This window comes from Oncorhynchus mykiss, chromosome 13 (genome assembly GCF_057628025.1).
Source record: "Oncorhynchus mykiss isolate SJ-2025 chromosome 13, ASM5762802v1, whole genome shotgun sequence".
Lineage (NCBI taxonomy): Eukaryota > Metazoa > Chordata > Actinopteri > Salmoniformes > Salmonidae > Oncorhynchus > Oncorhynchus mykiss.
Window position 1 is genome coordinate 13,579,336 of NC_143034.1, and position 23,165 is coordinate 13,602,500.

The following is a 23,165-nucleotide window of genomic DNA, read 5'->3' on the forward strand; positions in this document are numbered from 1 at the left end:
TATATAGGCCTGTGGTCTAAAGTAGTGCACTATATAGGACTGTGGTCAAAAGTAGTGCACTATATAGGCCTGTGGTCTAAAGTAGTGCACTATATAGGACTGTGGTCTGAAGTAGTGCACTATATAGGGCTTTGGTCTAAAGTAGTGCGCTATATAGGGTTGTGGTCTAAAGTAGTGCACTATATAGGGCTGTGGTCTAAAGTAGTGCACTATATAGGGCTGTGGTCTAAAGTAGTGCACTATATAGGACTGTGGTCTAAAGTAGTGCACTATATAGGATTGTGGTCTAAAGTAGTGCACTATATAGGGCTGTGGTCTAAAGTAGTGCACTATATAGGGCTGTGGTCTAAAGTAGTGCACTATATAGGCCTGTGGTCTAAAGTAGTGCACTATATAGGACTGTGGTCTAAAGTAGTGCACTATATAGGGCTGTGGTCTAAAGTAGTGCACTATATAGGACTGTGGTTTAAAGTAGTGCACTATATAGGACTGTGGTCTAAAGTAGTGCACTATATAGGACTGTGGTCTAAAGTAGTGCACTATATAGGGCTGTGGTCTGAAGTAGTGCACTATATAGGACTGTGGTCTAAAGTAGTGCACTATATAGGACTGTGGTCTAAAGTAGTGCACTATATAGGGCTGTGGTCTGAAGTAGTGCACTATATAGGGTTGTGGTCTGAAGTAGTGCACTATATAGGACTGTGGTCTGAAGTAGTGCACTATATAGGGCTGTGGTCTGAAGTAGTGCACTATATAGGACTGTGGTCTAAAGTAGTGCACTATATAGGACTGTGGTCTAAAGTAGTGCACTATTTATTTATTTTTTTTATTTTTATTTTACCTTTATTTAACCAGGCAAGTCAGTTAAGAACAAATTCTTATTTTCAATGACGGCCTGGGAACAGTGGGTTAACTGCCTGTTCAGGGGCAGAACGACAGATTTGTACCTTGTCAGCTCGGGGGTTTGAACTCGCAACCTTCCGGTTACTAGTCCAACGCTCTAACCACTAGGCTACCCTGCCGCCCCAAAACTATATAGGGCTGTGGTCTAAAGTAGTGCACTATATAGGGCTGTGGTCTAAAGTAGTGCACTATATAGGGCTGTGGTCTGAAGTAGTGCACTATATAGGGCTGTGGTCTAAAGTAGTGCACTATATAGGGCTGTGGTCTAAAGTAGTGCACTATATAGGGCTGTGGTCTAAAGTAGTGCACTATATAGGGCTGTGGTCTAAAGTAGTGCACTATATAGGGCTGTGGTCTGAAGTAGTGCACTATATAGGGCTGTGGTCTAAAGTAGTGCACTATATAGGGCTGTGGTCTAAAGTAGTGCACTATATAGGGCTGTGGTCTAAAGTAGTGCACTATATAGGGCTGTGGTCTGAAGTAGTGCACTATATAGGGCTCTGGTCTAAAGTAGTGCACTATATAGGACTGTGGTCTAAAGTAGTGCACTATATAGGACTGTGGTTTGAAGTAGTGCACTATATAGGACTGTGGTCTAAAGTAGTGCACTATATAGGGCTGTGGTCTAAAGTAGTGCACTATATAGGACTGTGGTCTAAAGTAGTGCACTATATAGGGCTGTGGTCTAAAGTAGTGCACTATATAGGGCTGTGGTCTGAAGTAGTGCACTATATAGGGCTTTGGTCTAAAGTAGTGCACTATATAGGGCTGTGGTCTAAAGTAGTGCACTATATAGGGCTGTGGTCTGAAGTAGTGCACTATATAGGGCATTGTCTACAGGTGGACTTTAGGTCTTAGTGGTAAAGGTGATCTTTATGCTGGGAATCTTTAGACTGGTTAGTTATTAAAGCCACATGTTTCATAGAGACACGACTGAGATGAGGAGATGTACAATAACCAAAGATTCACCTTAGTGATCGTTCATTTTATAACACATTCTACAAAACACAGTAACTACATACTGTTCCAAACTGATGTCCTCAGCATTAGGAAAGGCAGAGGAGAAGAAAATAACCCTTAAGTTATACCCTTAAACCGGGTGGTAGCTTTTTTATGCCAATTCAACTGCACGTTAGAGGCTGCTGCCCTATATACACAGACAAACTTGATTTGATTTATAGACCGTCTTCATTATTATAACGTTGTGTCCATATAACTAAACAAACATTCAGTTCTCATCTGGGTTGATACTTTGGGTCATTGTTCTCAAACTGATCTTGAGTATTCAAGTCAAAACATAAATACAAATTAACTTTCAAGTGAGCCTCCGCTATGTGAAGACTATTACCCATGAGCCTTTGGGGGCGTTGGGATGATGGTTCGCTGTAGGTCCCAAATGGCACCTTATTCCCTATATAGTGTACCACTGTTGACCAGAGCCTTATTCCCTATATAGTGTCTATGGGCCCAGGTCAAAAGTAGGGCACTATATAGGGAATAGGGTGCTATTTGGGAGGCATTCTAGATCTCAGAGCGTCGTGGGGGGAAGACGCGGCGTGGGGGAGGCCTCGCGGTCTTGTTGCCACGGCGAAGAGACTCTAGCTCCCGATGGGTAGCCATCACTACCCGACTGAAAGAGAGGGATGAAGGAGGGAGAGATAGAGATGGAGGGAGGAACGGACGGACGGACAGAGGGAGGGACAGAGGGATGAAGGAGGGAGAGATAGAGATGGAGGGAGGAAAGAAAAGAGGGAGAGAAAAGGAGAAGAGAGAAGGATAGGGTAGGAATAGATGCATTGGGAGAGAGTGATATTATTTTCAGTTGCTATTTGTCTGTTTTTACTACTACTTACAAAACATCTGATCACCACTGTCATGCAGCTAACAGTAGTGAAGGAGGAGGGATACAAAACATCTGATCACCACTGTCATACAGCTAACAGTAGTGAAGGAGGAGGGATACAGAACATCTGATCACCACTGTCATGCAGCTAACAGTAGTGAAGGAGGAGGTATACAGAACATCTGATCACCACTGTCATGCAGCTAACAGTAGTGAAGGAGGAGGGATACAGAACATCTGATCACCACTGTCATGCAGCTAACAGTAGTGAAGGAGGAGGGATACAGAACATCTGATCACCACTGTCATGCAGCTAACAGTAGTGAAGGAGGAGGGATACAGAACATCTGATCACCACTGTCATGCAGCTAACAGTAGTGAAGGAGGAGGGATACAGAACATCTGATCACCACTGTCATGCAGCTAACAGTAGTGAAGGAGGAGGGATACAGAACATCTGATCACCACTGTCATGCAGCTAACAGTAGTGAAGGAGGAGGGATACAGAACATCTGATCACCACTGTCATGCAGCTAACAGTAGTGAAGGGGAGGGATACAGAACATCTGATCACCACTGTCATGCAGTGTAGTCTGGCCCAGGAGTGTAGTCTGGCCCAGGAGTGGGAAGGTGAACGGAAAGGCTCTGGAGCAACGAACCGCCCTTGCTGTCTCTGCCTGGCCGGTTCCCCTCTTTCCACTGGGATTCTCTGCCTCTAACCCTATTACAGGGGCTGAGTCACTGGCTTACTGGGGCTCTCTCATGCCGTCCCTGGAAGGGGTGCGTCACCTGAGTGGGTTGATTCATTGATGTGGTCATCCTGTCTGGGTTGGCGCCCCCCCTTGGGTTGTGCCATGGCGGAGATCTTTGTGGGCTATACTCAGCCTTGTCTCAGGATGGTAAGTTGGTGGTTGAAGATATCCCTCTAGTGGTGTGGGGGCTGTGCTTTGGCAAAGTGGGTAGGGTTATATCCTTCCTGTTTGGCCCTGTCCGGGGGTGTCCTCGGATGGGGCCACAGTGTCTCCTGACCCCTCCTGTCTCAGCCTCCAGTATTTATGCTGCAGTAGTTTATGTGTCGGGGGGCTAGGGTCAGTTTGTTATATCTGGAGTACTTCTCCTGTCCTATTCGGTGTCCTGTGTGAATCTAAGTGTGCGTTCTCTAATTCTCTCCTTCTCTCTTTCTTTCTCTCTCTCAGAGGACCTGAGCCCTAGGACCATGCCCCAGGACTACCTGACATGATGACTCCTTGCTGTCCCCAGTCCACCTGGCCGTGCTGCTGCTCCAGTTTCAACTGACCTGAGCCCTAGGACCATGCCCCAGGACTACCTGACATGATGACTCCTTGCTGTCCCCAGTCCACCTGGCCGTGCTGCTGCTCCAGTTTCAACTGTTCTGCCTTATTATTATTCGACCATGCTGGTCATTTATGAACATTTGAACATCTTGGCCATGTTCTGTTATAATCTCCACCCGGCACAGCCAGAAGAGGACTGGCCACCCCACATAGCCTGGTTCCTCTCTAGGTTTCTTCCTAGGTTTTGGCCTTTCTAGGGAGTTTTTCCTAGCCACCGTGCTTCTACACCTGCATTGCTTGCTGTTTGGGGTTTTAGGCTGGGTTTCTGTACAGCACTTTGAGATATCAGCTGATGTACGAAGGGCTATATAAATAAATTTGATTTGATGCAGCTAACAGTAGTGAAGGAGGAGAGAGAGGAACACATTACACAGCTAACAGTAGTGAAGGAGGAGAGAGAGGAACACATTACACAGCTAACAGTAGTGAAGGAAGAGAGAGAGGAACACATTACACAGCTAACAGTAGTGAAGGAGGAGGGAGAGGAACACATGGCACAGCTAACAGTAGTGAAGGAGGAGGGAGAGGAACACATGTGGTACAGCTAACAGTAGTGAAGGAGGAGGGAGAGGAACACATGACACAGCTAACAGCAGAATTTAGAACCTCATCCCCTGTTCTCCTCCTCTCCTGTGTTAACTAAGGAGGTGAGATCCTAATCTATGTCCATCTGAGCAGACAGCCATCTAGCCAATCAGAGCTCAGAGATCTGTGGGGTGGATCAGGCTGACTTCTAAAGTTCATTAGGTCAAAGGTCATCACTAGGAGAAAGTGGTGAAGCAGTAGAAGGATGGAGGGAGAGGAGAGAAAAGAGACGAAGACTCACTTTAGGTAGGAGAGTTCTCTGATCAGGCCACAGACCAGTTCTGTAGCGTCTTCATGCCCTTCCTCTTCCTCTTTCTCACTAGTTAAGGGGAAGAGAGAGACAGAGAATGGGACCATTCCCTATATAATGCACTACTTTCGACCAGGGCCACATGTGCACTATATGGGGAATAAGGGTTCATCGTAGGCTTCAAAACAAGCCAATACAAAGTTAGAAAATAGTGTACTGGTTCTAGGAAGATGGATAAATGTATCTGACCAGTAATGTTACTGAAACCAGATGAAATATCTAGATCAGTGGTTATCGCTGGGTACTGCAGGTGGTATATCTAGAGCAGTAGTTATCGCTGGGTACTGCAGGTGGTATATCTAGATCAGTAGTTATCGCTGGGTACTGCAGGTGGTATATCTAGATCAGTGGTTATCGCTGGGTACTGCAGGTGGTATATCTAGATCAGTGGTTATCGCTGGGTACTGCAGGTGGTATATCTAGATCAGTGGTTATCGCTGGGTACTGCAGGTGGTATATCTAGATCAGTGGTTATCGTTGGGTACTGCAGGTGGTATATCTAGATCAGTGGTTATCGTTGGGTACTGCAGGTGGTATATCTAGATCAGTAGTTATCGCTGGGTACTGCAGGTGGTATATCTAGATCAGTAGTTATCGCTGGGTACTGCAGGTGGTATATCTAGATCAGTGGTTATCGTTGGGTACTGCAGGTGGTATATCTAGATCAGTAGTTATCGCTGGGTACTGCAGGTGGTATATCTAGATCAGTAGTTATCGCTGGGTACTGCAGGTGGTATATCTAGATCAGTGGTTATCGCTGGGTACTGCAGGTGGTATATCTAGATCAGTGGTTATCGCTGGGTACTGCAGGTGGTATATCTAGATCAGTGGTTATCGCTGGGTACTGCAGATGGTATATCTAGATCAGTGGTTATCGCTGGGTACTGCAGGTGGTATATCCCCCCATGCCTGTGTCTACCTCCTATACCCCCCTCCTTCCTCCCCCCCATGCCTGCGTCTACCTCCTATACCCCCCTCCTTCCTCCCCCCATGCCTGTGTCTACCTCCTATACCCCCTCCTTCCTCCCCCCATGCCTGCGTCTACCTCCTATACCCCCCTCCTTCCTCCCCCCATGCCTGTGTCTACCTCCTATACCCCCCTCCTTCCTCCCCCCATGCCTGCGTCTACCTCCTATACCCCCTCCTTCCTCCCCCCATGCCTGCGTCTACCTCCTATACCAAACTCCTTCCTCCCCCATGCCTGTGTCTACCTCCTATACCCCCCTCCTTCCTCCCCCCATGCCTGCGTCTACCTCCTATACCCCCTCCTTCCTCCCCCTCTCTCACGTCAGAGTGATGGTGTTGAGTTGAGAGTCAGACACGTCGTCCAGAGGCAGCACTCCAAACGGATCAACGACAGCAGCATCATCGTTGTCTCTGGTCAGGTCCGGGGTGGTGGACTGAAATACACAAACAATCAGGACTCAAACAAACAAACAAAGTAACAAACAAAGACGTCAACAAAAACACTCACGTGGTTGTTCTCCTCCGAGCCACCAGGTGTCACTGGAGCCTGGTTGTGCCCCTCCCTTCCAGGACCTGGCTTTGTGGGGGGAGGCATGGTGGACTCTCCTCTGTCAGCCGGGGCCAGAATGAGTGCCCGGGGGTCGGCCACAGTCCCTGCCCCATCTTCAGCCCCCCCCTCTCTCTGGGTAGATGAGCTCTGAACCTCTCCGTGATGCTCCCTCTCTGCCCCAGCCTCCAGAGGGATAGAGGTAAGGGTGGTGGTGGAGGATGGTGTAGGGGCCCTAGGGGGGCTCTCCTCTGGCTCATTAGACCCACAGCCCCCCCTGTCCCCCTCCTGGTTCTTCTCCACAACCCCCTCTGTGTCTAGCTCTTCTTCCACTAACACCACAGGCTGCTCACTCAGTGGGTCCACCTCCAGGCCGGTCCGGAGACCCTCTCCTGTGACCTGCTCTGTCCCAGAATAAGCCACTTCGCAGGGTTCTGCATAGCTGGCCTCTCCCCCTGACTGAAGCTGCTCCTCATCTAACTTCTCCCCCTCTTCCTTCCTCTGTTCAGTGGTACTCCCCAGAGGAGCGGATGGAGGGAAGAATGAAAGGAGGGACGGATCAGAGGATGATGCTGCTGTAGTTCCCTCTACAGCCACCAGGTTGGCACAACCACCACCACTATCACCACTCTGCCCGATGTCCTCCTCTCTCTCTTTCTCCACTTTCTCCTCCTCCGCTTTCCTCACCAGCACCATCTCTTCTCCCTCCCTCCCTCCTTCCGTCACACTCTTTCGTTCCTTCTGCCACTCTATTCCCCTCCTCTCCCTCTCTCCCAGACCACACATCCCCATTCTCCTTCTCCTCTTCTTCACTGGTTCCTCCACAGATCTGTCCTCCTCCACTGGTGGCCCCTCCCTCCCACCACCAAGACAAACACCTCTGTCATCTATAGCCTCCTGCTGTTCACTGTCGAGCTCCTTCATATTGGGCTTTGGGTTCTTCTCTCCACACTGCTCCTCTTTCTTGTCGGTTTGACTGTCCCCGTCCCCAACGTTGACCTCCTTGGAGGGAAGCAGGGAGGGCTGGGGTTGGGGCTGTGCTACAGTCAGTGGGTGTGGGGGGAAGCTGAGGAAACTCTGTGTCTTGATGTCTTCTTCTTCTCTACCCTTGTCATCTTTGACAGAGGACTCCACACTATGGTCTTCGTGTGGACTATTTCCACCATCCTGATTGGTTGGAACTGACTCCTCTGTGCCCGCCCGCTCCACAGCCCCTCCAATGGCCTGTTCTCCCTCGAAGCCAGTCACAACCGGACTTTCCTCCACTGGATCCCCCTCTTGCTTGGGTGCAGTGGTATCTCCCGCTTTGTTAGCCTGCTGAGATGGATGAGTAGTACAGGCGGTCAGAGGGCAGTGGGGATCTTTAGGAGGAGAGGTGGTGTTTAACACTGTTCCCTCAGTGTCCTGCTGCACACAGCAGAGGAGGAGGAATCAGTTAGAACATAGCAACATTTGAATTGTAACTGACAAACGCTCAACCAGCAAATGGAACTTCTGGTGGCTACCTGTTCAAGGTGTGAGGGCTGTGCTTCCACTGTCTCTCCAGAGGGGGAGCTCTCCTCTGACTCATCACTGCACTTTCTCTTCCTTGACCTGAGTGACCTAGGCTGGGGAGGTGTGAAACCTGGAGAGAAAACATCCACTTCATGCTAAGGAACTGTCCTTTCTTTCACACATACATTAGCAAGCAAACGGGTGGACTGGCAACCTTTCACTTTGTTTTTCAGTATCTTGCCAGCAGCATACCACCCTGCATCCCACTGCTGGTTGGCTTCTGAAGATAAGCAGGGTTGGTCCTGGATGGGAGACCAGATGCTGCTGGAAGTAGTGTTGGAGGGTCAGTAGGAGGCACTCTTTCCTCTTGTCAAAACAAATATTGGTCAGTGATTGGGGTCATTGCCCTGTGTATGCTGTCTTTTGGATGGGTCGTTAAATGGGGGTTCTGACTCTCTGTGGTCACTAAAAGATCCCATGGCACTTATTGTAAGAGTAAGGGTGTTAATAAAGGTGTCTGGGGTAAATTCCCCATCTGGCCCTCGTACCATCCTGGTCACCTAATCATCCCCAGCTTCCAATTGGCTCATTCATCCCTGTAACTATTTCCCAGGTTGTTGCTGTAACTGAGAATGTGTTCTCAGTCGACTTACCTGGTTAAATTAAAATCTCAGATAAATTAAACTACGTTGGATGAACGTTTTATGTCCAGGTATTCACTTTAGGAATGAATGATTTCAGCCAATGAAAGTATTGGAGATCGTTTTAAGCCCCAATATACAGTTGATGTGAATTTAACGGGGGTTATTTCAGTCTTACTTGTGGTTTGCTTTTGTTTTTTGGTCATCCTCCCAAGCTAGCTCTTCCAATGCTATGCAAAAATAAAACAGAGACAACGTGTCAGTTGGCTAAGTTAGCTAACAATGATTTGCCAATAATATCAGATATCACGACACTGACAAAACATCTCATTCAAAACAAAGACAACTAGCCAATAACATCTATCTAGCTAATACTTTTGAATTTTGATGGGAGATCTTAGTTTCTCCTCAAGCTCTTGGTTTGGTCACAACTGTAGGTAGCTAGCCTACCTGGCAGTGCAGATCAAGACGGATTGTGAGTGGTCTCTCTTGCTTGCTAGCTATCAAACGTTTAACACTCTCACTGAAACATATAGCTACAGTGCATACCAAGCACAACTGTCTTGCTAAGATTTAAACAAATCTAATGTTCGGTGACGAATATAAGATTTTTTACATATAACTTTGACTGGACCTTACAGCTAGACAGACACTTGTTAGAATATTTTTCAGCGATTTCTGGGCGTGTCCTTCAAACGCCGTAAAGCGAGATAGTCGCGTTGCCAATGGTTACCCAATGCAGGAAGTAGGAAGTAGCCAATGTACACACCTTTTCGTGTTTTTAATAGCTCTCTAACTAGCAATACTTTATACGTGACTAGGGTTCTCTCGTATGTTTTCGAAATGATCAGTCGTCGTATGGACTAAGAAAGCGCTCACCATATGGTCCGTCGATAACGTATGACAAGGTAAAACAAAGCTTTTAGTGGCAATGTTTACAAATGACATGGCAGCTTATCACAAGCTAACGTTACCTTGTTAACAAGCTAACTACTACAAGTCAGAGCTGCTCAACATCGAATGAGGATAAACAACATTTGTGCCATGGATGATACTATGAATTTGCTGTTGATAGCTAGCTAATTGCTAACGTCACTGTACTCATTTGTTGCTAAGCGTTGTCAGAGACTGACACAAAACGTGAGCAGTCAACGAATGTGTTATTAGCAGCCATGATATCAATGAAACGTATCCAACTAGCTAAATGCAGTGTAAATTCAACAGAGTCCTGTAGCTAGCTGTCCATTTTTTGTCTGTCAACACGTGTACGATAAAAGCTGAATGTAGCTATCTACTGGAACTATTTGCCACATGTTACAATAGGTCTCTTTGGTTCCTCTGTGTTGTTGTAGTTGTGCCACAGGTCCGTTGACAAGGTTCTCTCCATGAGTCACAGTCGGAACCCCCCGCCCAGGGGACAGGGGGCAGCGCGAGCCAAACAGGTAACGTCATTTTGATCATTGATTTGATAACTGTAAGTCAAGTGGTCATTGATAACACCAGTCATTTGTGTTTTAAATTCTCTTTCTTTCTCCCTCTCTTTGTCTCTCTAAGATGGGGCTGCTCCTGGATCTGTCTCCGGATGGAGGGATGGATGGAGGAGGAAATGAAAAAGAGCTGGAGGCGGAGCTACTGGCTCTGATGGGCGGGTCCCAGGGGAAGAAAGGGACAGGAAAAGGTGAGGATCATCCTATTCTTCACCATCATCATCATCCTCACCCATTATCTTCTCCCAATCTTGTATGAAATAACTTCCACAGACCCTACCACTAGAACCGGGTTGAAACCGTGTGTGTGTGTCTGACCTGCCTGCCTCTCCACAGCTCCAGTTCCCATGGCTGATATCGAGCGTATGGCGGCTCTGTGTATGAAGGACCTTGATGAGGATGATGATGATGGGGATGATGATCTGGAGGATGATGATGATCTCCTGGTATCCACCATGTTTACACTCCTCTTCACACTTCTCTTGTCCTTTATCTTCCTCCTATCTGTTGTTGTTTCATTCCCAATGGCAACACTTTTCCTGAAGTGTGTGTGTGTGTGTGTGTGTGTGTGTCTCTCTTTCTCTCTCTCTCCCTATCTGTGTGTGTGTGTGTGTGTGTGTGTCTCTTTCTCTCTCTCTCCCTATCTGTGTGTGTGTGTGTCTCTCTCTTTCTCTCTCTCCCTATCTGTGTGTGTTTTATGCATTTATGTGTCTTTATCCATCCCCAGGCTGAGCTGAATGAGGTGTTGGAGAACGATGATGATGAAGAGGTTCAGAAACCTGCCACCACTCCAAGCTCTAACTCCACCCCCCGCTCCACCCCCAGCACTCCTAGTGGTGCAACCGGGCTGGAGGCCTGCCTGGCTGAACGCATTGACATGTACCAGACAGCCATCTCCAATGCTAATGCAGAGGGGGAGACCAGCAAGGCTCGCAGATACGACCGCGGATTGAAGGTGAGCCAGAGACCATGGGCTGGTTGTATGATGATGTGTCTCAGAGTAGGAGTGCTGATCTATGACCAGTTTTTCCCTTAAGATTATAATGAACAAGATTACTGGACAGGATGGACCTGATCCTAGATCAGCAATCCTATGAGACGCTTGATACATGCGGCTCCAGGAACATGAATTACCCCAGATTCATCTAGCCATATGTGAAGGTCTACTTTTCCAGTCAGCTGAATTGTATGTTTGCTTGCTTGTTGTCTCCCCCTAGACGTTGCAGTCCATGATGACGTCAGCCAAGAAAGGAAAACCGGTCAACGAAGAGGAAATCCCGCCTCCTGTCTCCACAGGTGGAAAGTCTGCCCCAGCCCCCGTGCAGCAGCCTAAACCAATCAAAGAGCGGGAGCTGCCAACCCCAGTGCTGACGCCCTCCCCGTTCACCAATCAGAAGCCTCTGAGGGAGGCTCCGCCTGTTGCCCTGCCTCCTAAGCCCCGCCTCCTGGTCCCCCCTCAGAAACACACTGCCGTTACCCCGGATACACCTGCTATCTCCCCCCTCACCCCCATTCAACCAGACGCACGACACTCAGGTAGACCACACATACACCTTTTTGAAGACGGATACCAGCCTGTAAATGTCAACGCAGTCCCCTAAGCACTGGAACATTCTGGTTGTTATATCACTCTCTCTCTCCCTCCTCTCTCTCTCCCTCCTCTCTCCCTCCTCCCTCTCTCCCTCCTCTCTCCTTCCTCTCTCCTTCCTCTCTCCCTCCTCTCTCTCTCCCTCCTCTCTCTCTCCCTCCTCTCTCCCTCCTCCCTCTCTCCCTCCTCTCTCCTTCCTCTCTCCTTCCTCTCTCCCTCCTCTCTCCCTCCTCTCTCCTTCCTCTCTCCCTCCTCTCCTCTCTCTCTCTGTAGAGTTGAAGCAGTGTGTTCTAAACAGACAGAGGGAGTATAAGCTGGCAGCCCTCCACGCCAAGCAGGGAGGAGAGTCAGAGCTGGCCAGACAACACTACCACATCGCCAAGGTACCCCACACACTAGGGGTTAAAGGACCTCCACTAGGGGTTAAAGGACCTCCACTAGGGGTTAAAGGACCTCCCCTAGGGGTTAAAGAACCTCCACTAGGGGTTAAAGGACCTCCACTAGGGGTTAAAGGACCTCCACTAGGGGTTAAAGGACCTCCACTAGGGGTTAAAGGACCTCCACTAGGGGTTAAAGGACCTCCACTAGGGGTTAAAGGACCTCCACTAGGGGTTAAATGACCTCCACTAGGGGTTAAAGGACCGACCTCCACTAGGGGTTAAAGGACCGATCTCCACTAGGGGTTAAAGGACCGACCTCCACTAGGGGTTAATGGACCTCCCCTAGGGGTTAAAGGACCTCCCCTAGGGGTTAAAGGACCTCCACTAGGGGTTAAAGGACCTCCACTAGGGGTTAAAGGACCGATCTCCACTAGGGGTTAAAGGACCGACCTCCACTAGGGGTTAATGGACCTCCACTAGGGGTTAAAGGACCTCCACTAGGGGTTAAAGGACCTCCCCTAGGGGTTAAAGGACCTCCACTAGGGTTAATGGACCTCCACTAGGGGTTAAATGACCTCCCCTAGGGGTTAAAGGACCTCCACTAGGGGTTAATGGACCTCCACTAGGGGTTAAATGACCTCCCCTAGGGGTTAAAGGACCTCCATGGACCTCCACTAGGGGTTAAAGGATCTGACCTGCCTATACTGTGCCCCCTCTCTCTCTCTCTCTGTCCCTCGCTAGCTCGCTATGAAAGATTTGAGTGTTTGTGTACGGTAATCAATCATTCTCCCCCTATCTAAAAAATACTGAATCGTAGGAGTTGATTCCTAGCGAAATCGAATCGTGACACTCAGAAATGGAAGTTGACACCGGGAGTCGAGGAATCAATTATTTTGAAGTCGACTCTCCACCACTACGTCGTCATCGTTAACAGTGTCAGAAATGGCAGAGAAAGACGAGGCAGCAGTGAGGTCCTGTAAAACCTGTAGGAGTTAAATGAGAAGGACATGCACACTTTCCCAGGTGGAATGTTCTGGTGGGGAAAGTGCCCAACTGTCATACTTGAGTTAAAGTAAAGATACTTTAACTGAAAATATCTCAAGTCACTCTGCAAAATACTACTTGAGTACTATCAAAAGTAAACGTAAAAATAATTTCAAATTCCTTATATTTAGCAAAAAAATGTCATGTTTTTTTAAATGTACAGATAGCCAGGGGCACAGTCTGACATAATTTACAAAAGATGCCTGTGTGTTTAGAGAGTCCGCCAGATCAGAGGCAGTAGGGATGAGATGTTCTCTTGATAAGTGTGTGAATTGGACCATATTCCTGTCCTGCTAAGCATTCAAAGTGTAACAAGTACTTTTAGGAGTCAGGGAAAATGGAGTAAAAAGTCCATAATTGTCTTTAGGAATGTAGTGTTGTAAAAGTAAACAAGGTGGTGTTCCTGTCTGACTAGATGCCAGCTGCTGCATTGCATCAACCAATAGCTGCGTGCCACGTCATCGACTGCTCAGTCTGACATCAAGTTGCTGTGTCACATGATGTGCTTAGCTGATATGTTCAACACCTATCCCAGTGGAGGCTGGTGAGGGGAGGACGGCTCATAATAATGGCCTGAACGGAGCAAATGGAATGTCACCAAACACATGGAAACCATGGAAACCATGTGTCTGATGTATTTGATACCATTCCACTAGTTCTGCTCCAGTCATTACCACGAGCCCCATCCTCCCCAGTTAAGGTGCCACCAACCTCCTGTGACCTATCCAGCCAGTGTGAGATCTGGCATGTTGGCAATGTACAGGAACACACCCACCTGACTACACCTCTCCACCTCCTCTCCCTCTCCACCACCTCTTCACCTCTTCTCCCTTTATTCACCCACCCACCCTTCTCTCCCCTCCTCTTCACCTCCTCTCCCTCTCCACCACCTCTTCACCTCCTCTCCCTCTTCACCTCCTCCCTCTCCACCTCCTCTCCCTCTCCTCTCTCTCTCCACCACCTCTTCACCTCCTCTCCCTCTCCACCACCTCTTCACCTCCTCTCCCTCTCCACCACCTCTCCCTCTCCACCACCTCTTCACCTCCTCTCCCTCTCCACCTCCTCTCCCTCTCTACCACCTCTTCACCTCCTCTCCCTCTCCACCACCTCCTCTCCACCTCCTCTCCCTCTCCACCTCCTCTCCCTCTTCACCTCCAATCCCTCTTCACCTCCTCTCCCTCTCCTTTCTCTCTCTACCACCTCTTCACCTCCTCTCCCTCTCCACCACCTCCTCTCCCTCTCCACCACCTCTTCACCTCCTCTCCCTCTCCACCACCTCTTCACCTCCTCTCCCTCTCCACCACCTCCTCTCCCTCTCTCTCTCTCCACCACCTCTTCACCTCCTCTCTCTCTCCACCACCTCCTCACCTCCTCTCCCTCTCCACCACCTCTTCACCTCCTCTCCCTCTCCCTCTCCTCTCCCTCTCCTTTCTCTCTCCACCACCTCTTCACCTCCTCTCCCTCTCCACCACCTCTTCACCTCCTCTCCCTCTCCACCACCTCTCCCTCTCCACCACCTCTTCACCTCCTCTCCCTCTCCATCACCTCCTCTCCCTCTCCATCACCTCCTCTCCCTCTCCACCACCTCCTCTCCCTCTCCACCACCTCCTCTCCCTCTCCACCACCTCTTCACCTCTCCCTCTCCACCACCTCTTCACCTCTCCCTCTCCACCACCTCTTCACCTCCTCTCCCTCTCCACCACCTCTTCACCTCCTCTCCCTCTCCACCACCTCTTCACCTCCTCTCCCTCTCCACCACCTCCTCTCCCTCTCCACCACCTCTTCACCTCCTCTCCCTCTCCACCACCTCCTCTCCCTCTCCACCACCTCCTCTCCCTCTCCACCACCTCTTCACCTCTCCCTCTCCACCACCTCTTCACCTCCTCTCCCTCTCCACCACCTCTTCACCTCCTCTCCCTCTCCACCACCTCCTTTCCCTCTCCACCACCTCTTCACCTCCTCTCCCTCTCCACCTCCTCTCCCTCTCTACCACCTCCTCTCCCTCTCCACCACCTCCTCTCCCTCTCCACCACCTCCTCTCCCTCTCCACCACCTCTTCACCTCCTCTCCCTCTCCACCACCTCTTCACCTCCTCTCCCTCTCCACCACCTCTTCACCCCCTCTCCCTCTCCACCACCTCTTCACCTCCTCTCCCTCTCCACCACCTCCTCTCCCTCTCCACCACATCTTCACCTCCTCTCCCTCTCCACCACCACCTCTCCCTCTCCACCACCTCTCCTCTACAGAAACTAGACCCAGTAGTAGAGGCGTTGGACAGAGGGGAACCAGTGGACCTCAGCTCTCTACCTCCCCCTCCAGGTGCGCTTGGTTTATCAATGACACCCTATTCCCTATATAGTGCACTACTTTTGACTAGGGCCTATAGGCTGCATTTGAAACTCATCCCTAAAGACCTGCTAGAGACTAGAAGACCAGGGTCTGTATTCGTAGTGTCTGTCTCATCCCTAAAGACCTGCTAGAGCCTAGAAGACCAGGGTCTGTATTCATAGTGTCTCAGTCTCTGAGAGAGTGTTGATCTGGGATCAGTTTTCCCTTTTAGATCACAATGAAAAAGAGGACATGGGGAACCTGATCCTAGATCAGGACTCCTACTCTGAGACACTTCGTACATTCTGCCCTGACCCCTAAACATCTGATCTCAACCCCCCCGTACGGCGCAACTCCTCTTTCTTCTCATCCCTCTCTCTCCTCAGGAGATGCAGTGGTAGAGCGTTCAGCTCCTCCCCAGTCTTCCTCCAGGCCCTCCCCTGCAGCTCCCCCTGCAGCTCCCCCGGTGGCCGACTCCGGTAACACACATAATATTAATGATAATAATGACGGATTGGATATATAAAGGGTCTTTCTAAAGGGGAAAATCACCTCCATCACCAATGTGTAGCTCCCATCTGGTTGATGCACGGCAGCCATTTTGTGCCAGGTCGCTCAGTGGAGACGTGTGTGTGTGTGTGTGTGTGTGTGTGTGTGTGAGACAGCCCTCCCAGCCCCAGGCAGTGTAGGGGAAGCGTTACAACAGAGGATGGACAGATACAAAGCTGCAGCAGAGGGGGCCAAGAGCAAAGGAGACGACCGCAAGGCACGCATGCACCAGCGCATCGTCAAGGTACACGCACACACACATCAAAGAAATGACTGGTGGTTCACACACACACGTACACACACACACGTACACACACACACACACACAAAGAATGAGAAAGAACTCCAAAAGTTCCATGCTTTTGACAGCAGAAACGTCTCACACACACACTGTAATGTATACCTGCTTGGATATATCGTACTAATGTTTTTTATATATATATATATATATATATGTATATATGTGTGTGTGTGTAACAGCAATACCAGGATGCCATCAGGTCTCATAAGGCTGGACGACCAGTCAACCTGGCTGATCTCCCTGTACCACCAGGTAACCTGCATTTAGCTGCAGCTTTTATCATCTACAGTGGGGAGAACAAGTATTTGATACACTGACGATTTTGCAGGTTTTCCTACTTACAAAGCATGTAGAGGTCTGTAATTTTCATCGTGGGTACACGTCAACTGTGAGAGACGGAATCTAAAACAAAAATCCAGAAAATCACGTTGTATGATTTTTAAGTAATTAATTTGCATTTTTATTGCATGACATAAGTATTTGATACATCAGAAAAGCAGAACTTAATATTTGGTACAGAAACCTTTGTTTGCAATTACAGAGATCATACGTTTCCTGTAGTTCTTGACCAGGTTTGCACACACTGCAAACCTCTCTAGGCGTGTATGCCGTAGCGTGTTTGTAGCGTGTACGCCGTAGCGTGTTTGTAGCGTGTACGCCGTAGCGTGTTTGTAGCGTGTACGCCGTAGCGCGTTTGTAGCGTGTTTGTAGCGTCTTTGTAGCGTGTACGCCGTATTGTGTTTGTAGCGTGTACGCCGTAGCGTGTTTGTAGCGTGTACGCCGTAGCGTGTTTGTAGCGTATACGCCGTAGCGCGTTTGTAGCGTGTTTGTAGCGTGTTTGTAGCGTGTACGCCGTATTGTGTTTGTAGCGTGTACGCCGTAGCGTGTTTGTAGCGTGTACGCCGTAGCGTGTTTGTAGTGTGTTTGTAGCGTGTTACGCCGTAGCGTGTTTGTAGCGTGTTTGTAGCGTGTACACCGTAGCGCGTTTGTAGCGTGTTACGCCGTATTGTGTTTGTAGCGTGTACGCCGTAGCGTGTTTGTAGCGTGTTTGTAGCGTGTACGCCGTAGCGTGTTTGTAGCGTGTACACCGTAGCGTGTTTGTAGCGTGTACGCCGTAGCGTGTTTGTAGCGTGTACGCCGTAGCGTGTTTGTAGCGTGTACGCCGTAGCGTGTTTGTAGCGTGTACGCCGTAGCGTGTTTGTAGCGTGTTACGCCGTAGCGTGTTTGTAGCGTGTTACGCCGTAGCGTGTTTGTAGCGTGTACGCCGTAGCGTGGTTTTAGCGTGTACGCCGTAGCGTGTTTGTAGCGTGTTACGCCGTAGCGTGTTTGTAGCGTGTTTGTAGCGTGTTACGCCGTAGCGTGTTTGTAGCGTGTACGCCGTAGCGTGTTTGTAGCGTGTTTGTAGCGTGTACGCCTTAGCGTGTACGCCGTAGCGTGTTTGTAGCGTGTACGCCGTATCGTGTTTGTAGCGTGTACGCCGTAGCGTGTTTGTAGCGTGTACGCCGTAGCGTGGTTTTAGCGTGTACACCGTAGCGTGTTTGTAGCGTGTACGCCGTAGCGTGTTTGTAGCGTGTACACCATAGCGTGTTTGTAGCGTGTACGCCGTAGCGTGGTTTTGTTCTCTGTGTTTACTCTGTACTGTGTTGTTGTGGCCCAGGCTGTCCTCCGCTGCAGGGCTCAGAGAGCAGCCAGCAGAACTTCATGGGCGTCCTGGAGACGGCCATGAAACTAGCCAATCAGGACGCAGACGCAGAGGACGAGGACGGAACAGGGGAATTGGCCAAGGTAACCACCATGACCTATTATACTGATTACACATGATGTCATGAGATTTCTTGACGCTCAAGATTGTTCTGGAAAGTGGGAAAATATGGATGCTATGTCCTAGACGCGCAGAATAGGTAGTATGTTCATGCTTACAATATTTAACTTCTGTTCACTTAACTCTCTCTCTCGTCTCTCTCTCTCTCTCGTCTCTCTCTCGTCTCTCGTCGTCTCTCTCTCGTCTCTCTCGTCTCTCTCTCTCTCGTCTCTCTGTCTCTGTCTCTGTCTCTCTCTCGTCTCTCTCTCTGTCTCTCTCTCGTCTCTCTCTCTCTCGTCTATCTTTCTTTCTCTCTCTCTCATCTCTCTCTCTCTCGTCTCTCTCTCTCCCCCCCTCCTCCTCCAGCCTGCAGTGGGAGCTCCAGTCCAGAAAGGCAAAGCCCCGACCCCTCCCACACCAGGTTCTGGAGGCAACACAACACAGGGCTCCAGACTGGGGCTTAAAGGTGTGTGTATGTTGGTGTCAGTTTGTGTGTGTGTACATATTCATAGATGTGTTAAATTCACCCCTTGGCGTGAACAAATTCATTCTCCCATTGACACCTCTACATTAGCCACTCTGTCTCCCTACACACACACACACACACACACACACACAGACACACACACACACACACACACATTTCCCTCTCCCCCTCCCTCACACATACATCCACATCCTGACTCCCTCCTTCCCCCCTGTGACGTCCCTTCCTGTGGTGCAGCCCAGCAGCAGTTGGACTTCCTGTTGCTGCGGCGACAGGCGTTCGTCCGCGCGGCGCTGCGTTCTAAACAGATGAGGGACATGCAGGGAGCGGCGGTCCATCTCCGACACGCTAAAGGACTGGACCAGATGATCAGCGCCACCAAGGGAGGCCTGCCTGTAGACATCACCAAGGTGGAGGGCTTTACTTTCACATTTTAGTTTTCCAACACGAGGAGGACTGTGTGTGTTAAGGAGGGCAGGGGGAGGGAGAGGAGGGAGGAGATGGAGGGAGGGAGAGAGAGGAGGACTGTGTGTGTCAAGGAGGGCAGGGGGAGGGAGAGGAGGGAGGAGATGGAGGGAGGGAGAGAGAGAGAGGAGGACTGTGTGTGTCAAGGAGGGCAGAAGGAGGGAGAGGAGGGAGGAGATGGAGGGAGGGAGAGAGAGGAGGACTGTGTGTGTTAAGGAGGGCAGGGGGAGGGAGAGGAGGGAGGAGATGGAGGGAGGGAGGGAAAAGAGGGATGGAGGGGGGAGATGGAGGGGGGGAGGGAAAGGAGGGAGGGAGAGAGAGGAGGACTGTGTGTGTTAAGGAGGGCAGGGGGAGGGAAAGGAGGGAGGAGATGGAGGGGGGGAGGGAAAAGAGGGATGGAGGGGGGAGATGGGGGGGGGAGGGAAAGGAGGGAGGGAAAGGAGGAACATTGAGACTGCAGGAGAAGCCAGGAACAGATGGAGAGGACAGGGGGAGACCAAGACACGTGTGTGTGTGTGTGTGTGTGTGTGTGTGTGTGTGTGTGTGTGTGTGTGTGAGATATATATATATATCTCCTGCTGTTGACTTTTCACACCTCTCTCTATCTCACTGTCTTTTGTGCGTGTGTCAGTGTGTCGGTAACTGTGTGTGTGCATATTTGTTTATGTGTTAAATTCATCCCTTGACATGAACAATTTCACACACCCCTCCACACACACACACACACTTACCCCCCCCCCCCCACACACACTCCTCTCCCCCTGTCTCCTCTCCCCCTCCCCCTGTCTCCTCTCCCCCTTCCCCCTGTCTCCTCTCCCCCTGTCTCCTCTCCCCCTTCCCCCTGTCTCATCTCCCCCTCTCCCCCTCCCCCTGTCTCCTCTCCCCCTTCCCCCTGTCTCATCTCCCCCTCTCCCCCTCCCCCTGTCTCCTCTCCCCCTGTCTCCTCTCCCCCTGTCTCCTCTCCCCCTCTTTTCTGTCTCCTCTCTCCCCTGTCTCCCGTTTCCTCCCACAGGTCCCCAGTGCTCCAGTCAGTGAGGAGGACTACTCTCTGACTCGGTTTCCCGTTTCCTCCCACAGGTCCCCAGTGCTCCAGTCAGTGAGGAGGACTACTCTCTGACTCGGTATCCCGTTTCCTCCCACAGGTCCCCAGTGCTCCAGTCAGTGAGGAGGACTACTCTCTGACTCGGTATCCCGTTTCCTCCCACAGGTCCCCAGTGCTCCAGTCAGTGAGGAGGACTACTCTCTGACTCGGTTTCCCGTTTCCTCCCACAGGTCCCCAGTGCTCCAGTCAGTGAGGAGGACTACTCTCTGACTCGGTATCCCGTTTCCTCCCACAGGTCCCCAGTGCTCCAGTCAGTGAGGAGGACTACTCTCTGACTCGGTATCCCGTTTCCTCCCACAGGTCCCCAGTGCTCCAGTCAGTGAGGAGGACTACTCTCTGACTCGGTATCCCGTTTCCTCCCACAGGTCCCCAGTGCTCCAGTCAGTGAGGAGGACTACTCTCTGACTCGGTATCCCGTTTCCTCCCACAGGTCCCCAGTGCTCCAGTCAGTGAGGAGGACTACTCTCTGGCTCGGTCTCGTTCCTCTCCTCGCTCCTCAGAGCAATACAACAGCCTCATGGAGCTCCTCCGACAGCAGCACCAGGTTATAACACTCTTATGACAACTCTTACTGCATTAACATGGAGCTCCTCCGACAGCAGCACCAGGTTATAACACTCTTATGACAACTCTTACTGCATTAACATGGAGCTCCTCCGACAGCAGCACCAGGTTATAACACTCTTATGACAACTCTTACTGCATTAACATGGAGCTCCTCCGACAGCAGCACCAGGTTATAACACTCTTATGACAACTCTTACTGCATTAACATGGAGCTCCTCTGACAGCAGCACCAGGTTATAACACTCTTATGACAACTCTTACTGCATTAACATGGAGCTCCTCTGACAGCAGCACCAGGTTATAACACTCTTATGACAACTCTTACTGCATTAACATGGAGCTCCTCCGACAGCAGCACCAGGTTATAACACTCTTATGACAACTCTTACTGCATTAACATGGAGCTCCTCCGACAGCAACACCTGGTTATAACACTCTTATGACAACTCTTACTGCATTAACATGGAGCTCCTCCGACAGCAGCACCAGGTTATAACACTCTTATGACAACTCTTACTGCATTAACATGGAGCTCCTCCGACAGCAACACCAGGTTATAACACTCTTATGACAACTCTTACTGCATTAACATGGAGCTCCTCCGACAGCAGCACCAGGTTATAACACTCTTATGACAACTCTTACTGCATTAACACGGAGCTCCTCTGACAGCAGCACCAGGTTATAACACTCTTATAACAACTCTTACTGCATTAACATGGAGCTCCTCTGACAGCAGCACCAGGTTATAACACTCTTATAACAACTCTTACTGCATTAACATGGAGCTCCTCCGACAGCAGCACCAGGTTATAACACTCTTATGACAACTCTTACTGCATTAACATGGAGCTCCTCCGACAGCAGCACCAGGTTATAACACTCTTATGACAACTTATTAAACAGTCCACCCCTTCAGCATATATTTAAAACAATATATTTATATAGCACCGCACCAACAATAAAACAACACACACACACACACACACACACACACACACACACACATATATATATATATATATATATATATATATATATATATATATATATATATATATATATATATTAGTACCAGTCAAAAGTTTGGACAGCTTCTCATTCCAAGCTGTGATCAAATATAAAATATATTTTGATTTGTTTATCACTTTTTTGGTTACTACATGATTCCATGTGTGTTACTTCATAGTTTCGATTTCTTCACTATTATTCTACAATGTAGAAAATAGTAAAAATAAATAAATAAAAACCCTGGAATGAGCAGGTGTGTCCAAACTTCTGACTGGTACTGTGTGTGTGTATACATCTATATAATCAGTCCAACGTGTTATAATAGATTCATAACATGTTGTTAGTACATTAATAACACAGGATGTGTTTCTCTCTACAGAAATGTCTGGCTTACTCCCAGCAGTTCACTCACATGGGAAGCGTGGCCGAGACCTCCAGGTTAGTGGCAACACGTGTGTGAGTGTGTGTGAGTGTGTGAGTGTGTGTGTGTGAGTGTGCACGAGCGTTCGTCAGTACACCGAGCACATCAAGAGGTTGAAAGAATTACCGGACTGATGAACGTCAGTTCAATACATATTTATTATAAAGCAGACATGTTTTAAAAAGAGGTTCAAATACAGACCGTGTTAAAAGGTCATTAAAGCAACCAGGACCAGCACACCACACAGTATGTGTAGATCTACCTCGTTCCTCCCACACTGCTCAGAAACACTCTGTAAAGAGACACACAATAATTAGGATCAGGTGTGGCCGTTTCGTAGGTGTGGCCAATTAGGAGGCGTAGTCAATTAGTAGGTGTGGCCAATTAGGAGTCGTAGTCAATTAGTAGGTGTGGCCAATTAGAAGTCGTAGTCAATTAGTATGTGTGGCCAATTAGAAGTCGTAGTCAATTAGTAGGTGTGGTCAATTAGAAGTCGTAGTCAATTAGTAGGTGTGGTCAATTAGAAGTCGTAGTCAATTAGTAGGTGTGGTCAATTAGAAGTCGTAGTCAATTAGGAGTCGTAGTCAATTAGTAGGTGGGGTCAATTAACTTCTTCTACATGTGAGTTTTGGATGAAAAAAACGGTACCCAAATGCTCTGTGTGACCACCCTGCCAACGTGGCTGGTGATATAGACATTCAACCCACCAACGTGGCTGGTGGAGTAGACATTCAACCCTGCCAACGTGGCTGGTGGAGTAGACATTCAACCCACCAACGTGGCTGGTGATATAGACATTCAACCCACCAACGTGGCTGGTGATATAGACATTCAACCCTGCCAACGTGGCTGGTGGAGTAGACATTCAACCCACCAACGTGGCTGGTGATATAGACATTCAACCCTCCAACGTGGCTGGTGATATAGACATTCAACCCTGCCAATGTGGCTGGTGGAGTAGACATTCAACCCTGCCAACGTGGCTGGTGG

At 49.4% G+C, this 23,165-nt stretch overlaps 2 protein-coding genes across 8 annotated transcripts in view; one reads left to right on the forward strand and one right to left on the reverse strand.

Moving 5' to 3' along the window:
* LOC118936517 (uncharacterized) overlaps window positions 1-9,371 on the reverse strand; it is a 32,056-nt gene extending 22,685 nt beyond the window's left edge. Inside the window, exons 1-7 of one of the 5 annotated variants that reach the window (XM_036939895.2) lie at window positions 9,095-9,371; window positions 8,823-8,874; window positions 8,015-8,133; window positions 6,471-7,916; window positions 6,284-6,396; window positions 4,928-5,005; window positions 1,853-2,533 (exon numbers count right to left, since the gene is read on the reverse strand). In XM_036939895.2, the coding sequence (XP_036795790.2) occupies window positions 2,425-2,533; window positions 4,928-5,005; window positions 6,284-6,396; window positions 6,471-7,916; window positions 8,015-8,133; window positions 8,823-8,850 (1,893 nt within the window). In that variant the 5' untranslated portion in view covers window positions 8,851-8,874; window positions 9,095-9,371 and the 3' untranslated portion in view covers window positions 1,853-2,424. Of the gene's footprint in view, window positions 1-1,852; window positions 2,534-4,927; window positions 5,006-6,283; window positions 6,397-6,470; window positions 7,917-8,014; window positions 8,134-8,822; window positions 8,875-9,094 lie in introns of those variants that run through there. The other 4 variants (XM_036939897.2, XM_090195221.1, XM_090195220.1 and 1 more) reach the window with 4 other exon arrangements.
* cc2d1a (coiled-coil and C2 domain containing 1A) overlaps window positions 9,323-23,165 on the forward strand; it is a 36,192-nt gene continuing 22,349 nt past the window's right edge. For 2 of the 3 annotated variants that reach the window (XM_090195215.1, XM_090195216.1), the window contains exons 1-16: window positions 9,323-9,552; window positions 9,997-10,086; window positions 10,199-10,322; window positions 10,468-10,577; window positions 10,859-11,086; window positions 11,349-11,667; window positions 11,993-12,102; window positions 15,390-15,462; window positions 15,858-15,950; window positions 16,137-16,264; window positions 16,501-16,573; window positions 17,979-18,106; window positions 18,489-18,588; window positions 18,847-19,019; window positions 20,607-20,720; window positions 22,134-22,192. In XM_090195215.1, coding sequence (XP_090051341.1) covers window positions 10,030-10,086; window positions 10,199-10,322; window positions 10,468-10,577; window positions 10,859-11,086; window positions 11,349-11,667; window positions 11,993-12,102; window positions 15,390-15,462; window positions 15,858-15,950; window positions 16,137-16,264; window positions 16,501-16,573; window positions 17,979-18,106; window positions 18,489-18,588; window positions 18,847-19,019; window positions 20,607-20,720; window positions 22,134-22,192 — 1,889 coding nt within the window. In that variant the 5' untranslated portion in view covers window positions 9,323-9,552; window positions 9,997-10,029. Of the gene's footprint in view, window positions 9,553-9,996; window positions 10,087-10,198; window positions 10,323-10,467; window positions 10,578-10,858; window positions 11,087-11,348; window positions 11,668-11,992; window positions 12,103-15,389; window positions 15,463-15,857; window positions 15,951-16,136; window positions 16,265-16,500; window positions 16,574-17,978; window positions 18,107-18,488; window positions 18,589-18,846; window positions 19,020-20,086; window positions 20,279-20,606; window positions 20,721-22,133; window positions 22,193-23,165 lie in introns of those variants that run through there. The other variant, XM_090195217.1, reaches the window with a different exon arrangement.